The sequence below is a fragment of the Narcine bancroftii genome, chromosome 1, assembly GCF_036971445.1.
Source record: "Narcine bancroftii isolate sNarBan1 chromosome 1, sNarBan1.hap1, whole genome shotgun sequence".
Taxonomy (NCBI): Eukaryota; Metazoa; Chordata; class Chondrichthyes; order Torpediniformes; family Narcinidae; genus Narcine; species Narcine bancroftii.
In genome coordinates, this window is record NC_091469.1 from 352,289,490 (window position 1) to 352,308,442 (window position 18,953).

The window sequence follows — 18,953 nt, forward strand, 5'->3', positions numbered from 1 at the left end:
TGACAAAGATAAGGGTATGAAATATAATGTATCCAAAGCATAAACCAAAATGGTGCAAAATCTCAGCCAGTCCAAAAAAAAACAGGGGTTTTTGGATCAAAATATTAACTGGTTTCTTGTTTCAAAGATGCTACTGTTAGAAAGAGTTTTATTAAGAGAGTTAGCAGAGGAGGCCTGCACTCTCTTAGAGTGGAAGAATAAGATGTGACTTCTTTCAAACAAGCAAGAGAAATTTTCTTCTTTCAGTTATGTTCTTTGGGCCTTCATGTATTGTTAATTTCTACATCTCTGAGTTGGCCAGTACAACCCTCTGTGGTTACAAATTCCATAGATGCTTCCACTAACCATTGCTTAGTGATTAGTGGATGAAGAAAGTTCTCTCTTTCTCTTAAATCTTTTGCTCTATAACTTGAGACTGTGTCTCTACAACCAATCTGTACAGCCATCCCTTGCAGAATTTTGTCAGTTTTAATTAAATCCCCTCTTGGTTCCAGTGAATGCAAACCTAGATAACATATGCTGTCCTCTTGTCACAGTCCTTCTATCACAAGGGTAACCAGACAACCATTTGGGGCACTGACTATACCTAAAGAAGGATAAATCCCCAAGGGAGCTCTGGCAATTGTGGCTTTGAATGTGTTAGACAGGGATTGGTTGGTTTTATTTTAGATATGCAATGAATCTAGATTTCAGAAGTAGTAAGATGTAAAAGATCAGCCATGAGTTTACAACTGTTATATTTAGATTAAAATCAATGCATGTGCTTGGATTAGCCAGCACCAGAACTGCCAAACTCATTTATTGTTCTGGTACTTGGTGTGGTCCATAATCAGTTAAATTTGTCTGGATAGACAAGTTAGAAACTGGTATATTTCACCTGTTACGTATGTGTTTGTTTTATGTATGAGAAGTGTATGCATGGTGTTTTGATGTCTGTTGTTGCACTGGCCCTCACTGTTGCAAACAAACTTGGTGGCCTCTTGATAATGTCTAAAATGATTGTTAAAGGTTCTCCTTCAATGGATGCTGAGTGACCTGCTGAGTTTCTTCAGCACATTTGAGTATTACCCTTGACTTCAGCGTCTTTGACAATATTTTGACAATCATGCGCTCTTGCCTCAGTATTGACCATCTATCCTGTAATTTGTTGTGTTTTTTAAATGTTTCTTCAATTGAAGCAAATATACCAATCTGTTGCTTAGCTTAAATTTTACTTGCACTTTCTAACTGCCTATTTAAATAATTTGTTTTGATTTATCCTTCAGCTGCAGTGTCTAAAGATTAATTTCTAACTGTTTTGCTCCTTTCACTGGCATGTTGTTCTTGCCATATCCTTCCCATTGTCTCAGGAACACTCTAATTATCTGTTCTATCTGCACCTTAGATTCAAAAAATATTCAGCTCTAACTTTTAAGGCAAATGTCCATAAATGCCTTGGTTTGATTATTATGAGCTCAAGTTGTAATGATGGTCAAGACAGCCCCAACAACTTTACTGCTCTGCATTAACCTTTCGAAGACTACTGCCTGTCTGTGTAAAACCTTCAATGTTCTTACACAAATTGATAGGATGAAAATAGGATAACTTTTGCAAAGAAGAGGTTGGACACATTGCATCTCTTTTTCTTCTTTGGCTTGGCTTCGCGGACGAAGATTTATGGAGGAGTAATGACCACGTCAGCTGCAAGCTCGTTTGTGGCTGACAAGTCCAATGCGGGACAGGCAGACACGGTTGCAGCGGTTGCAAGGGAAAATTGGTGGGTTGGGTGTTGGGTTTTTCCTCCTTTGTCTTTTGACAGTGAGGTGGGCTCTGCGGTCTTCTTCAAAGGAGGTTGCTGCCCGCCAAACTGTGAAGCGCCAAGATGCACGGTTTGAGGCGATATCAGCCCACTGGCGGTGGTCAATGTGGCAGGCACCAAGAGCTTTCTTTAGGCAGTCCTTGTACCTCTTCTTTGGTGCACCTCTGTCTCGGTAGCCAGTGGAGAGCTCGCCATATAACACGATCTTGGGAAGGCAATGGTCCTCCATTCTGGAGACGTGACCTACCCAGCGCAGTTGGATCTTCAGCAGCGTGGATTCGATGCTGTTGGCCTCTGCCATCTCGAGTACTTCGATGTTGGAGATGAAGTCGCTCCAATGAATGTTGAGGATGGAGCGGAGACAACGCTGGTGGAAGCGTTCTAGGAGCCGTAGGTGATGCCGGTAAAGGACCCATGATTCGGAGCCGAACAGGAGTGTGGGTACGACAACGGTTCTGTATACGCTAATCTTTGTGAAGTTTTTCAGTTGGTTGTTTTTCCAAACTCTTTTGTGTCGTCTTCCAAAGAAAGTCTTTCTATGAAAGTGGAAAATGCCACTTTGGGCAAGTTACCAAAGTTTGGTCAAAGAGGTGCATTTTGTAGCACAGATAATTATTTGGGATTTTAGCGGTTGAAGATTGTTAATAGTGAAGTAATTAAATTCAGTTTGATCAGTGCTGTTGCACTGTTTTGGTAATTTCCTCACTTTCTGGGGTTTATTTTATACAAACAATGCAAAAAAAAAAAATCTGCAGAAACCAGTATCAGACATTCGATTGCAGTCTCAGCTTTTACAGCAGTGAGATTAATGTGGATTCCTTGCAGGTTGACAAAACTATTCTGCAGGCTCTGCTGGGTGCTTACACTGTGACAACCCCTCTGCTGTACTGTACCACGCCCACATGCTTTGAACTGTGTTTTCACTGGAACATTGCTTCTCGAGCCACACTAAGAAACTGCAGAGTCCAAGGTTTCAGAGATATCAGGCCAACAGAAGTTTTGAAATGATAACATTTATTTTAGTTGTTGCAGTTTACATCTTAAAGACCATTTTGTATAATCTTGTGAATATTAATTTGAGTATAATCCAGCCATTGGTATACTTAATTGAATGGGAGAAACGGAAACCGATAGATAGATGTAAAATACATCTTGCATTTATAATCAATTATTAAGCAGGGAAATGAACCTGGCCGTGCAAATTTTTTTCATGCTATTGAACATCATGTTGCAGCATCAGCAGATCAACAATGCATTATAATATACTCCATGCTTTATATCTGTGTGTTAGCTCACTCTGTTCATTCATAATATTAACAGACATATTTATATTAGTCAATTTAAAACCAGGTTGGCCACTTTATTTTGTTGTTGATCCAAGCTGAAATTTGAACATTTACTTTTATGCTGTGAATTTTTTCCATACTCTTTTCTTTGAGCAGAACTTTGAGTTTTTGATAATGTTAGAAAAACCATATTTGAAAATGGTATCATCAATTGGAAATGTGATAATGCAGCTGCTATTTATTGGAAAATGTAGGAAAGGCCTCTTGCTGGTATTCATACAGTTGCTCGAGTGAGCTATGATTTGAAATGGGCAACATAGCCTATTTTTGTTCCTGATGTTAATGCAGCATAATTTTTAAATGACTATTAAATACTACCTGCCTTTCACAAGGTTATATGGAAAGAAAAATGTCATAACAATTTCAATTGCACTCTTAAAATGTATGATCATGCATCAGTGACTTATTCTTATTGCGATTATACAAACAGGAAGATTTTGTAGGGAATAAATTATTTTCAAGAAAAGTGTAATTTGTGCCAAAATTAGACATTGTGTCCAGAGTGGAATATTTCCCCACTTTTTTTTTGTCTACCATTTTAAAAGCAAAGTAAATGCATTTTTTTTTAAATAATAGAATTACAGTTTTCCACAAATTACTTTCTTTAATGAAGGCTTCATAGATTCCAGGAACATGCGAACAATATTATTTATTACTACTGGTGGTGTGTCTTGACACCAAACACTGACCACCCCTTTCCATCCACAGATGTTATTTCACTTGCAAAGTTCTTCCAGAATTTTTTATTTATTTATCATTGACCTTGCGAATAGAAACAAAATGTTTTACTTGCATCAATCCCCATGGGTTTCAAGGTGGTGAACATCTTCACTTTATTTTGGCAAATGAATATTTGTCTATTCAGATGACTTTTTCCAGGGTTTGAATTGACCTGAGTGATTTGTATTGTATAAGCTATTTTGCATTGTAAGCAGACTTTAAAAAGTATATATTTTTTCTTTAAAAGTTCTGCAAATTGCTTTTGTGCCATAAATCTTCCAGTCATCATTTCTCATTGAGCTGTAAACTGTAATAAAAATCTGGGTTGTTACAGCTATAGATAAAAATGCAAATTGCATAGAGTCAAACATGAAAGTTTGACGATGCTGTGATTATCTTAAAAATACAAGGGCTGGAGGAACTCGACATGTTTTGCAGCATCCATAGGAGGTAAAGATGTACTACCAACGTTTCAAGCCTGAGCCTTTCGTCACAGTACTAGGTATGTTGGTTATACAGTATATCCTGACCTCCTATGGATGATGTAAGTTCCTCCAGCACTTATTGCATATTGCATATCTCTTTTTACTCTTCAGTTGCTAAAGACAAAATGTAGGTGTCACAGATGATACTTGCAAGTACTTGCATATATTTACTTGTTCTATTGGTATCACCAACATGTCTTGAGTTGCCCTTTCTACCAGCATGCTGAATTGAGCAGCTCAGGTGACGTGTGACATTGAGTAGATTAGGCAATGAATGAAGTTAAGCTTAGAGTTTCAATATTTTCAATGCTGAAAATACTGCAAACTGCTAAATTTCCAAACCACAATGCATCAAATTATATTAAACACAATAAACAGGATCTTGCGAGGAAATGTACAGCTCTATGTGAAACTGTGGTACTTCCTTGCACAAAGACCAGTATATTTAGGATTTCTTCATGTATTTCAACCTGGTGCTTTACTGATTAACTGCTGTTTGCTGGAGGAGAGCAGCTAGAAGGGATGAAGGTAAGTGTCTCTTAATTGTTTTTTCAGTTATTTACTTGAATGTTTGGTGGTGGAGTTGTCTGACATTTATGAATTTATAGAGGAATGGCAGTGACCTTAGGAGTGTTGATGTATAGACATGTCTTTGGGTGCAAAGCTCTCTGAAAGTGACAACGTGGAAAAAGGCATTTAGTATGTTTACCTTTGTCAGCCAAACCACTAAGTCTCAGTATTGGGATGTTATATTGCATTTATACAAAACATAAGCTGCACCACACTTAGAATATTGTGTACTGTTTGTGCTGTTACAGTACAGGAAGGATGTAATGGCAATAAAGAGACACAGTGCAGAAGAGGTTCCCAGAATTGAGTTCAGCAGTTATAATGAAAGTTTGTATTGGCTGGACTTATTCTCACTTGAACATGAGGGTCTGACCATGTGGAAGTGTTTTAAAATGATAAGTGGGATAGATGGAATCACTTTATCAACATAGGATTATAGTGAGAGGGGAGAAATTCAAAGGAGATGTGATGAGTAAGTTACCATATGTATAGTACTTGTGTAATGTAGAACTTTCTTGACCTTTTTTTAAATTTTAAATTTATGGGGTTGACTATTATGTGGATACTACTTTTGAGGGGCTGAAATTCTTACTAGAATGCAAAATACTGTATTAGTAGCAAAAGTTCAAATGATCTCTAAACAAATAAAGAACAAAATCACGAAGTAATAATATAGAATCTGCAAATCAAAACACATGGCCTACCAAGTACCAAGCTGCGTTTACATCTGTGAATGGAAGGCAGACCAAGCGTTGTTAACGTACCGTAATTTTAAATTAATGAAATACCCATTCACAGATACAGATACAGTACTTATAGTGAAGTACTGTAAATGCATATCGGCCTAGCTTACCATATAAAAGGAATGATAGTGTGATTATTTTCAGTACTGACATAGTAATGGGGTAATATAACGTTAATGAATTTGGGCCTAGCTGGATTCCAACCCTTATCCAATTACATCTGTGAATGGCAAGCAGACAAAGTGTTAAGGCTTTCATTACTTTATGGTAGTTACAGTATTAAGTACCCGCTCAGGGATTTCGTAATTATCATGGAGTAAATACATATGGTCTCTCTATGAGAAATGGTGCTGTGATTTACTTTGTGATAATCACATGAATTGCACTACTTGGTCAAACATGAACTTAAAGAATCTGTAACCCTACGTTTGTATGGTGTACATTAAATCACATAATACAGAAAAAAAATAATTTCCTAATTGTGACATTTATGTGCAAATACTTTCAACTGTTAATCTATTGTCTGTGAAGATCTAAGATCGACCTTTACATGAGATATATGGAAAATTCCAGATTTTTGGCAAAAATGGGTGGCTGTCTTTTGCACGAGTATGCATGGTAATCGCACAGGTTAATGACAATCTGGAATGAGCTGCCAGAGGAGATGCAGTTATAACCTAGACAGAAACTTTGCTAGGAAAGGTGTGGACAGCATCGAGTCCACGCTGCTGAAGATCCAGCTGCACTGGGTGGGTCATGTCTCCAGAATGGAGGACCATCGCCTTCCCAAGATCGTGTTATATGGCGAGCTCTCCACTGGCCACCGTGACAGAGGTGCACCAAAGAAAAGGTACAAGGACTGCCTAAAGAAATCTCTTGGTGCCTGCCACATTGACCACCGCCAGTGGGCTGATATCGCCTCAAACCGTGCATCTTGGCGCCTCACAGTTTGGCGGGCAGCAACCTCCTTTGAAGAAGACCGCAGAGCCCACCTCACTGACAAAAGGCAAAGGAGGAAAAACCCAACACCCAACCCCAACCAACCAATTTTCCCCTGCAACCGCTGCAACCGTGTCTGCCTGTCCCGCATCGAACTTGTCAGCCACAAGCGAGCCTGCAGCTGACGTGGACATTTACCCCGTCCATAAATCTTCGTCCGCGAAGCAAAGCCAAAGAATGTGCACAATTAGGATTTGTGTTTTTGGAGGGGGGTGGTGAAGTTTGCAGATGCTGTAATTGTAGTAAATACACAAAAATGCAGGAGAAACTCAGCAATTCCGCAGGGCTCAGATGAGGCGAAGATGTATAACTAACCTTTCGTGTCTGAGCCTTTCGCCAAGGTATGAGGGGAAAAAACAGGCATATCCCTGAATAAATCGGTGGAGGGAGGAGGGTAGAAGGGCCAGCAGCCAAAAGTACATTAGTGGACATGAATAGGAGGGCAGGAGAGAAGAGCAGTGAATTGATCGAGGGAGGAATCTGGAATTTTCCATATATCTCATGTAAAGGTCGACCTTAGGTCTTCACAGATAATAGATTAACAGTTGAAAGTATTTGCACATAAATGTCACAATTAGGAAATTATTTTTTTTCTGTATTATGTGATTTAATGTACACCATACAAACGTAGGGTTACAGATTCCTTAAGTTCATGTCTGACCAAGTAGTGCAATTCATGTGATTATCACAAAGTAAATCACAGCACCATTTCTCATAGAGAGACCATATGTATTTACTCCATGATAATTACTAAATCCCTGAGTGGGTACTTAATACTGTAACTACCATAAAGTAATAAAAGCCTTAACACTTTGTCTGCTTGCCATTCACAGATGTAATTGGATAAGGGTTGGAATCCAGCTAGGCCCAAATTCATTCACATTCTGTGAATGCTGGTGGAACAGAGAGAGTGGGATGGGACGAGAGAGAGAGACAAGGGTTAAGGTGCTGGAAGAAAGGAGACATGGGGATGGGAAGCGAGTGAGGGGGTGGGAAGGTGTCCTCCAATTTGTGGGTAATCCCAATCTGGCAGGGCACAAGACCATAGATAGACATGTCGATGTGGGAATGGGACAGGGAATTGAAATAGGTTGCCAGAGGAAATTCCCAAGAAGATCTGCATCCTGTCTCTCTGATGTAGAGGAGACCACAATGAAATCTGCAGGAATTAACTACTGCATGCAGTGTTCCCAGTGTGGCCTCTTCCGTATCAGAGAGTCTGGATGCAGACTGTGAGATCGCTTTGAGCACCTTCACTCTGTCTGCTATAATAGCAGGGATCTCCCAGAGGCAACCTACTTTAATTACCCACCCCGTTGCCATGAGGACATATCTGTCCATGCTGTCATGCTCTGCCCAACTGAGACCACTGCAAATTGGAGAATTTGCGCACCTTCCAACTAGGTAGGATTAACATTGGCATTCTATTGCCATTAACATACCTTCTCCTCGCCCCCCCCCCCCCCCCCCGTCTCTCACGCTCCCAATTTAGTAAATACACTATCCTCTCTCTCTCTCTCTCTCTCTCTCTCTCTCTCCCTCTCTCTCTCTCTCTCTCTTTCTCTCTCTCTCTCTCTCTCCCCCTCCCTCCTCCCCTTTCCTCAAGCTCTGCATTCACAGCTACCCCCCTCCCCCATCATTTCTTGGCTCTTGGCTCTTCCCTCCTGTCCTGCTATCCATGATCAGCCTGAGATCCTCCCCCTACCCCTTCCTCCCTCCTTCCCCAACCATTTTATTTTGGTGCTTGCCTGCTTTTTGCTCACACCTTGATGAAGGACTCCAGCCTGAAGTGTTTGTTATATTTCTTTGCCTCTTCTAAACGCTGTGGGACCTGCATGGTTTCTCCAGCACTTTGTGTATTTACTAAATTGGATTAGTGCAGAATCAGAATTTATATCATGAATATGTCATGAAATTTATTGTGTTGCAGCAGCATTCACAGTGGAAACATTGCTATAAAATTACATTTAAAAAGAAATTAGTATTAAAAAAATAGAAAGGAGGAAAAAGCTGTCCTTGTGCTGCTGGTTGTTCACCTTTAGGCTCCTGTATTTCCTTCCCTATGGTAGCCATGTGGTGAGGGTCCTTAAGAACCCTCTTGTAGTTGTTCTTGTTGGAGTGGAGACTGGTACCTGTGATGGCGCTGGCCGAGTTAACAGAGTTGTGAACTACAGTTTTATTTTTTCTTGTCCTACGCATCAGCACCTCCATATCAGTCAGAATGCAAGATACACCCATAGAAATTTGCAAGAGCCTTTTGGTGACATACCAAATCTCCTCAAACTCCTCATAAAGTATAGTCGCTGGCGAGCTGCCTTCGTGGTTGGATCGACGTGATTCAAGATATCTCAGTCAGCATGGCTGAGGTGGGCTGTAATGATCAATTGATTCTACATTTTTGTTGAAAGCAATAAAATATTTTTGGATGTTTATGAATTGTAGTTAATATATCAAAAAAGGTCCTTTTACAGCTTTGAAGATTGGCATAGTCAGGGAATGTGGCTTGATTACTTGTAAGGTTGATTCAGCATTTCTATGTGTGAGGTTTGTTCTTCCACTTGATGGAGTTTATGTCTGAAATATCCTGCCACAGCACAGGACCTTGTGGCCAAGACTAGCACCAACTTCTTTTAGAAAGTGCATTTTGGGAGTTTTGCACAGCGTGGATTTGCTGTTCAGATCAAAAGCAAACAAAAGTGCCTCAGCAGTTAATGCAAAATCTAGACCATTTCATTGGAGCCAAGATCCATCTCTTAATATAGTCTCTTCAGTAGAAGAGAATGGGGCCATAATCTTCAAGTTGAGCCACTAAATTTCATCAGCTGCATCCAATAATAAATGTAAACTGGGTCCAGAGTTGTAAAAATTAACAAGCTTATGAAAAGCAATTTTTGCAGAATGTGTTTTGATATATTATTTATTTCAGACAAGAGAAGCATATGAAATTGGACAATTTACTTGTCCATGTCTAGTGATTATTTTATTTCCTCAACAACCTCGTCTGTTTTATCAAATTAAAGCCAGGAATCATAATACAAAATACATAAGTAATAGTTGCTCAAGAGATGAGTGTACTTCACCATTTGAGCCATTCATTATATTTTCAACAGTCTCTACTGAGATTATATTATGTATGGAAAAAATTTCACCAAATTAGTAAACTTTGCATGTGTTCACATATTCCATAAATTGCATGCATTCTGTTTTCAAAACTGTTTTTTCTTTTATTTTCACACCCATCCTTGTTTTTATTTTCCCTTTTTCTTGGTTGGATTCCTCTGTGTGTTTAATACAATCCCTATCCAGTCCTGGAATTTGAACTACGGAAAGCCAAGGAGACCATTCAGTCCCTTCGTGCCAACCTGACACAAGCTGCAGGTGGTGTACATTATACTTTCTTCTTTATCTGCTTTGTTAATGCATGAACAGACCTGGAATATTTGAGATGTGTAAATCTATTTTTGCTTTTCCAGCTTTCACAGAAAGTGATGTTCCTTTACAGGAACGGAAAAATTATAAATCCAGCCCTGAAATTCAGGTAAGGTTTCATGGTAACAAAGCACATGAAGGATATTATGGCTGAGGTTTGCTCCTTCAGTGGAGAAGCATTTACCTGGAACAAATTCTTTGCTTGATGACCTGGTCTTTGCTTTATTCGGGACTTTTACTTCTGGTGTTTTAGGGAAATAGAAAATGCAAATAAGTTCATATTCTTGACAAACTGGTATTTGAAAGCATATGTTGAATGAGGTTTATCTAATCTCTGGGGGGGGGAAAATTACAAAATAAGCTTTATAGTTTGCAAAGAGGACATGTTATTTATTTTTATCAATTGTATTTTTAACATCTTTCCATGATCAAGGCAATGTTCATTTGTGCTCTAATCTCCAGTTTACTTCATATTAATTTGAAATTGTACTTTCTTGCCTTGCTTCCTTTGACTTTTCAGTACATTTTGATGTAGAGTTTGCATGTCTAAAGTCAATGCTGATGCATTAGAAATGGAAATTGGAGCATTTATGAGAGAGATCATTTATTTAGTGAGAACAAAGTAGCTTGGTTGATGGGTCTTCCATGAGCAGAGAGCATTCAAAGAAGGTTTAAGAAATTCCAAAGAGAATGGGTTACTGAAATTTTAAAAAAGGTAACCAAACAAAGCATGTAGATAGAACTTAATTGGCATGCAGATGTCAAATCACAGCTTGGAGTGAACAGTGTGAAATGGTGGTGAAAGCAGATGTAACAAACATTTGAGAAGGAAATTTAAGTTTAATGGGAAAAACAAATAAGGCCAGGGCTAATTGGATCACTTGCTTAAAGAGCTAACTCAACCATCTTTATCAAAACTGCCTCATTTCAGAGGTTCCAAGTTTTTAACTCAGTGGCAACAATTTATACTTGCAATACCTCCTATCAAACTGAGACCTGGATTGATTATTTGGGAAAACATTGCACTTTGTGTCTATTCTGCAATGTCTCAAAGTATATCTTTTGATGAATCACTGCAATGCAGGAAACACTGCATCCAATTTGTACACAGCAGAATTTCAAGCATCTTTTGTGGTTATGACTTAACCCTTTGGACTTTGAGTCCCTCAACCAACAAACACATATACTCCATGTCCCCATTTTTTGAGACTGGCTCATTACTGGTGTTCGTACTGCAGTTTACCCATGGACCCAGTCTGGTGTATATTTTTATGAAAGAATAAAAATGGCCAGAGTCCAAAGGGCTAATAATCAGTGTTTGCTTGGTTGAGGAATAAATACCCTGATCTGGGAGTGTTGGGAATTTTATTTGTGTCCACATGAAAAAGCAGCCTGAATCACTGATTCATTTCTCATATAAAACATGGTACCTTGAGTAATGGAATATTTGCTTCATACCACATTGAAGGGACCATCTTAGATGTTTGTGCTTCTGATGTGGAAATGATACTCGTGTTGAACGTTGTATTATGTACGTTATTGACATGGATGCAGCTGATGTTTAATAAATGAGGAATATTATGTCTGACTTGTGTCTGACTGATCACTAGCAAAACTTGTGATGCCCTGTTATAAAACAGAAAACTTGATATTAATTTTCAAAAATGTTGAAGAATATCTTGTTTATCACTAATAATGTTCATTTGTGAAGGTGAAATAAAATTGTCCTCTGACCCTGTAAAGTTGTTTTGTTCTACTATGTAATTTTGAAACATGCTCGCAGGTTAACATGTTCAGGCCTACTTAACAATTTTTCAACTTTAAGATTATTGGAAAAGCTGCTTTTTGATGATCACTGACAGGAAAGGTTTCTTGCTCCATTTCTTAGAGGTCCAAGATGTAATGACACCTTAAAGAGTTTTTGAAATTTAAGGTATATTTGTTGTTACTTCATCTTTTTAATTTAACAAACTGAAAATTTGGTCCTTTTTAATAGGAGGCTGTTAAACCTCTTGAAAAAAGAGCATTAAATTTCCTGGTGAATGAATATTTATTGAAGATTAATTACAAACTCACTTCAATAACTTTTTCTGATGAAAATGATGACCAGGTAATATTTAAAATCCTTTTCCCTACAATGCACTGTGACTAAATTTAATGTTTTTTGAATATTGTTTTTGTGTGATGCAAATTAAGACTAAATGCCAATGTAATATTTGTACTTCTTCATGGCACAGTAATGAGTAGATGATAGAGTAACAAGCACATTTTAAAAATGAGTCAATCTATCATGATTTTCAATGGAGGAATTTGAGGATGGGCATCTGTTGTAGATGAGGTGAAGAAACAGGAAATACAATAATAGCCCCTGTTATCTGGAATTCAAGCAACCAACAAAATATTGAGGAAATTTTTTAAAAAGTACAAACATTTAAAATTACATGTTACACATTAAAGGAAAGGATAGGACTAATTATTTATTGAAAATTGTCATTTTTTTTGCCATGAATTACTATAACTTTGTGATTAAATTGCATTGTGCATTCTCAGAATTTGAATTGAATTTGAAGTCGATCTGAAATGAAGTACTAGTCTCTGGATGCAAAGGGGTCAGAAAATATTGTGAAAAATAATGGGTGTTTAAAATTGTGTGTTCAGTAGTGCAATGAGAAGAACACAGATATCCCCAGTAAATGGGCCAACAGTTTCTGCAATTATTTTAAGTGCATGACCTTGAATGGAAATGGAAACTTTTAAACCAGGGTTTGTTATAATGCCATGAAGAGTGGTGTCACCACATTCTAATGAAACCTTCAGGGAAATAATTGAAAGGACAAATTTGCATGGTTACCAAGGATGGAAGTGGGGGTGGGGGTGGGGGGTTGCTGATGAATGGCAATTAAATATTTTCAAGGAGATGGCAAGTACAGATTCACCTAACTATGGAAAGGATATCAATTAAATTGAAAGACTGCAGAGAAGATTTACTAGGATTTTGCTAGGACGTGAGGAGCTGAGTTACAGAGAAAGGTTAAACGGATTAGAACTTTATTTCCCTGGAATGTAGAAGAATGAGGGGATATTTGATGGGTATACAAAATTAAGATGGCTATAGATAAAGTAAATGCAAGTTGACTTTTTCCACTAAGATTAGGTGAGATACAAACCAGAGGACATAAGGGTGAAAGGGGAGGTTTAGGGGAAACGTGAGGCAAATTTTTTCACACAGAAAGTGATGGGAGTATGGAATGAACTATTGTTTGGAAGTCACAAATCTCAATATCACATAATTCATGAGTTGTATACACATTGTAGATAACTGCAGTAGTTAAGTAGTGCACTATGAAGCATGGATTTAAAGTATGGACTGGAACACTATAATTCTTTAAAAACCCTGAAATATTTAGCTTTGAACATGTTATTGTGCTTTCATAAGATAGCATAGTTGTTAGGTCTCTTGATAGATAAATTCTCAACCAGGTAATTTTAAAATTAATATTATAAATTTTAACAGAGCCTGTGAAATTTAAATGATACTGTACTTGTTTATATTTAATATTTACATAATGAAGCTGCATTTAAATTTGTGCCTCTCAGAAGAATTACTGGTTTCTCCATTCCATTTTTGGGATCGCCTCTACAGGCTTAGGTATAATTACATTTGCAATTAAAATATTTGATAGCTTAAGAAAACTAACATATTCTTGGAAAATCCATTGCCATCCAACCACTGCATAATAGGCAGCACTAAATTTAAATATGATTTGCTGATTAAGCACAGGCCTTCAGGAAATATTTATTTGTTTTCATTTTTGATGGAGATGTATTATTTCCCATTCTCACCACGTAAAATTGTTTTTTGAATTTCATGTTAGAACTGAAGCCATTTCCAATGTGAAATCGCAGTCTCTGTCAGTATGTGTCAATCATCTTATCAAAGGCAAAATAACAAATGATATCTGATTTGAATCTGATTAGCTTTTTTTCTCTTATGGCTTGGCAGGCAGTGTTGCTTAGATGGAAGGATGTTTCTCCGCCTACTCACATTTAGTGGTTACGTGATGTTATGTCGTGTTTAAATTTAGATAAGATTCGATGCTCAATATCTGATTTTAATTTGAATTTTCAAACACTGTGAGGTCCCTTTTTGAATTACTTTCAAAATCTTTGATTTGGTATTAATGCAGAGTTGTGGGCTAATAAAATAATTTATTACTGCGACAGGGAATTTTTTTTTCTTTGCCAAACAGCTTCAGTTTTGCTTTTGTGATCAGAATTTTTTATATAACAAAATAATACAAAAATATAATTTATTTGATTAAAAGTGCAGGGTACTATGGATGAAATAGTATGATCTGAATGTCCTGTATTCTGTACTTTTTTTATTTTTTGAATTTTAATATATATTCTTATGTTTTTTTTAATTTGGAATTTCAATAAAAATATTGAAAAAGAAAAATTCCATAGGAAGTTGATGAGCAGGTATTCCACACCCTCTGTCTCACATTGGTGCCAATTCTTTGCATACAATTTAATGCCCGGAGCAAAACAGTATAGTGAAACTGCTCTGATTCAACACATCAGTCATTCCCAGGCCTTCATTTTGTCATCAGTAATGTCAGAAATAAAACTTCTCAGACATGAGTCTCTTTAAAACTGATGACACGACAAGCTTTATTTACAAGTCTGCAGAGTTGGACTCAACTGGCTTCTCACCAGTTAAGCCCCGATACATACAGTGCATTGATTTTTATACCCTTATTGTTTGCCCTTCCCCTTCTTATTAATACTGTTTTAATTGGTTAGTATTGCAAAAGCATTCTAAGTATAACTGCATTTTTAATTATCACGTTCGTTACGTACGCTGCGAACTCTACATACACTAAATTCTGTTTCTCACCCTTCTTATCAATCTTTTGTCTCCTGCATGTCTCTCACTATGACCATGAAAAGATATGTTTTTAAAAAAACATATCCAGCTGATCCTTTTGTCCTTGGCTGCTAGTAAGCTCCCTGTCCATTCTGGCTTCCCTTTTTATGATTAATCATCACATTTTAACTTAAGCCATTTTAACCTAAATTCTCTATATATAACAATCCACCCCTTTCTCTCTTTAAAATGTGTGTATTATATATATATGAATGGGGATTTTAACTCGGGGAAGAGAAACGTTTCATGATAAATTAATCTCGTGCTGAAGTAAAATTCTAACGGGGTCTCCCAGTCCCCCTGGTTGCATAGCCTGTTGGACCATGGAAATCACCAGGCTGCGTAGACAGGGAATAATACAGGGCAAAATAAGTAGGAGGAATAAAATACCTCCGATGACCCACAATAAGGTACGCCACCAGGTTCCTCCAAACCATTTGTCCATCCAATTTAATTTTGCAAAAGGATGCCAGGTTTGAACCGGTACATGGGACAAAGTACGAATATTATCAGCGATTTTTCGAATGGCTTGTCCATTATCATCAATCTGTAAGCAGCAGTTAGTTAAATTAAGCTTTCCACATACACCTCCTTCCGTGGCTAGGAGATAGTCTAGGGCCAGACGGTTCTGATATATAGCAGAGCGCATTTGACCTTGCTGTGATGCAAGTAATTGCAGGGCTAGAGCTGTTTGATTTGTAACAATTTCAAGGACTGCTTGTAAGCGAATAATGCGATTTAACATATAAATAGGAGTACGATAACCCCAGGATCCATCTTGAGCCCATGTAGCGGGACCATAATATTGAATTATGCGTTCTGGAGGCCAATCATCTCCCCATTGTCCCAAATGTACCGTGCTAGAGCGGGGCTGACGGTGTAATGTATCAAAAACCTTCACTCCTAATTTATGACCGTGATCGTGGGGTAGGAGGAAAAATTCTGGGCGGATTATTCCTAGGAAACAAGTTCCACTCCACTGTAAGGGGAGACGAGTATAAGCTTTATTACCACATACCCAGAATAATCCATTTGGGGACACTCCATACCCCCTTTCCCAAACTCTTTTAAGAACGGGGTTTGATTGGTATGGTCCTGTGATGGTGGAACTGGTACAATTCCAAAACTGAATACTGCTATTAGACAGGGGTAGGCAATTAGTTTTAAAAACAGTGGATAAGAACCAAGTCAGGGGTTTAGGAAACCAAGTGAAAATACCAGGCAAAATGCGAATCCATACAGCCTTGCAGGGACTTTTTCCTACTGGGTATTTGCCGGTTCGTGAGAGACAATAAAAACCAGAGGGGACGTTAGAGAGAGACCAAGTTTCTCTTGATCTCGTTCGGTTAGTTGTCCATATTCGGGAAATCATGGTCAATGAATTGAGGGACTCCCCCCACCAAGGCCATTGCTCTGACATCCGTGGTCCCCCGCAGACCCAACAATTTGTTACATTAAAAGTTCCTGCAATTTTAGTTGCAAGATCTACAAAAAGGTTATCTCCCCCAACTGCATGACCGAAACTTTCATGGTTATTTGGATGGACTCGAACTAAGTCCGGCTGTCTTAAAGGGGCAGGCACTTTCGAGTGTAGAGTGGAACTTTTCATTGGAACAGTACGCTGGTGTATGCAAAACCAGAGTCCATCAGGGCATGGTGAGCCTGAGTCATCCTTCCAACCGTTAAGAGGGAAAGGAGTGGTATTAGGAATCTGTATATAATGACCCATATTATTTCCTTCTTTTTCCACACAAGGGGTATATGGATGTTGGGTGGTATTTTCTGCCCAGCATTTCTCAGGAACTGAGGTATGGGAAATAAAATTACTCTCCTTTCTTCCCCAAATGTGGTCCTGAAACAGGACCACTGTGTCTCTGCATTTCTTACATTTCACACCTGATAAAGACATAGGCAAACTAAGAAAAATCAAAGAACATAGCAATAACATTGTGAATCAAGTCTTTCTGCGAAATCGTAAAGTAAGAGGTTTTTCTCCAGGAACACAAGTCCAATCTGAGTTCGTATCAGGGTCCTGAGGCGCCTCTACAGGCCCCTTAAATCTGGATGCGTGCGTCCACCCCTTCTCTCTTGTTCGTGCTGCAGCCTCTGTAGTTAAGAGAACTTGGTATGGACCTTCCCACTGGGGCTGGAGTTTTTCAGTTTTCCAGGTCTTGATGAGAATCCAGTCTCCTGGTTCCACTTTGTGTAAAGAAAAGTCTAGAGGCGGTGTTTGTGCCAATAGTCCTCTCTTTCGTAAATCTGTAAGAGAGCGTGACAGTGCCTGTAAATAGTTCCTAACAAATATATCCCCTTCCCCCAAAGTGGGACACCCCTCAACTGTACTCCAGAAGGGAAGCCCAAACATCATTTCATAAGGGGACAACCCTACATCTTTTCGTGGGGCAGTACGAATTCTCAATAAAGCCAGGGGCAGACACTTTATCCAAGGCATTTTAGTTTCCACCATTAATTTTGTCAATTGCATTTTTAGGGTTCCATTCATACGTTCAACCCTCCCTGAGCTTTGTGGATGCCAAGGGGTATGCAATTTCCAAGAGACCTGTAATGCATTACAAATCAATTGTTGGATTTTTGAAGAAAAATGTGGACCCCTGTCTGAGTCTATAGAATCCATTATACCATATCTGGGGATTATCTGCTCTAGGAGGAGGCGAGCTACTGTAGAGGCTGTAGCATTTACTGTTGGGAAGGCTTCCACCCATCGGGTAAAGTGATCTATTATCACCAACAGATACTTCCATCTTTGGACTTGAGGTAACTCTGTGAAGTCGATCTGGATACGTTGAAAAGGGCGTATGGCTAATGGTTGACCTCCCATGGTCCCTGTCCTCATTACCTTCTTATTAATTTTTGTGCATAGGTGACAATTCTGCACCTCCTGTTGGGCCAAGGTGTAGATTTCCTTACACACATATTCTCGAAGCACTGTGTCACATAAGGCTTGGGTGCCCCAGTGGCTCTGATGATGCAGGTGTTTTAAAATATTGCGAATTATTTCTTTATTTAGAACCATTCTTCCATCTGGTGTCTTCCATGTTCCATCAGGCAGCTGGCTTGCGCCCAGCTGAGCCATGTCCTTTTCTTCCTTAGCAGTGAAAATGGGAGCCTTCTTTATGCCTTGTCTTATTGGGATTAAGGTCAGCAAACGGACTTCTTGTTGCATGGCTGCCCTTTTGGCTTCTTCATCAGCCAGTCTGTTTCCAATTGCTGTCGGGGTATCTCCCCTCTGATGGCTTGGTATGTAGACCACTGCTATTTCCTGGGGTAATGTCAAGGCTTCTAAAGTCAGAGTAATCATCTGTTCGTGTGCCAATTCCTTTCCTCTTGATGTAATTAGACCACTCTCCTTCCAGATCTTACCAAAGGTATGCACTACCCCGTATGCGTATTTGGAATCAGTGTAAATCGTTCCAATTTTCTTTGCCAGTATTCTGAGGGCTCTCTGCAAAGCATATAGTTCACAGGACTGTGCTGACCAGCTTCCGGGTAGTCTCGTGGATTCTACTACTTTCCAAGTATTTCCTTCTATTATAGCATACCCACTTCTTCTCATTCCGTCAACACATCTGGCGGAGCCGTCAATGTAGAATTTATATCCTTCTCCCAGCGGAGTATCGCAAAGGTCTTCTCGGGTCTTGGTCTGAAGATCCGTCAACTCGACACAGTCGTGCTCCACCTCTCTCTCTGTTTCACTGCCGTATAAAAATTGAGCTGGGTTGCAGCTATTAATCTTTGCAAACTGTAGATCTTCTCCGACCATTAAAATGGTTTCATACTTTAATATGCGAGAATCAGTCAGCCATCGATGGGCAGTTTGTGTTAATAAAACACTCACAGAATGGGAGGTGTACACAGTCATCTTTCCTCCAAAAGTAAGTTTACGTGCTTCCTCTACCAACAGAGCAGCAGCCG

The 18,953-nt window shown here is 38.8% G+C and overlaps 1 protein-coding gene across 8 annotated transcripts in view; it reads left to right on the forward strand.

Moving 5' to 3' along the window:
- The window catches only part of relch (RAB11 binding and LisH domain, coiled-coil and HEAT repeat containing), a 152,519-nt gene that overhangs the window by 32,326 nt on the left and 101,240 nt on the right, over positions 1-18,953 (forward strand). For 6 of the 8 annotated variants that reach the window (XR_011348689.1, XM_069910854.1, XM_069910864.1 and 3 more), the window contains exons 3-5: positions 9,968-10,039; positions 10,135-10,199; positions 12,087-12,200. Coding sequence is in view for 7 of the 8 variants with exons in the window: in XM_069910854.1 (XP_069766955.1) it covers positions 9,968-10,039; positions 10,135-10,199; positions 12,087-12,200 (251 nt within the window). In the remaining variant the exon portion in view is untranslated. The remainder of the gene's footprint in view (positions 1-9,967; positions 10,040-10,134; positions 10,200-12,086; positions 12,201-18,953) is intronic. The other 2 variants (XM_069910882.1, XM_069910889.1) reach the window with 2 other exon arrangements.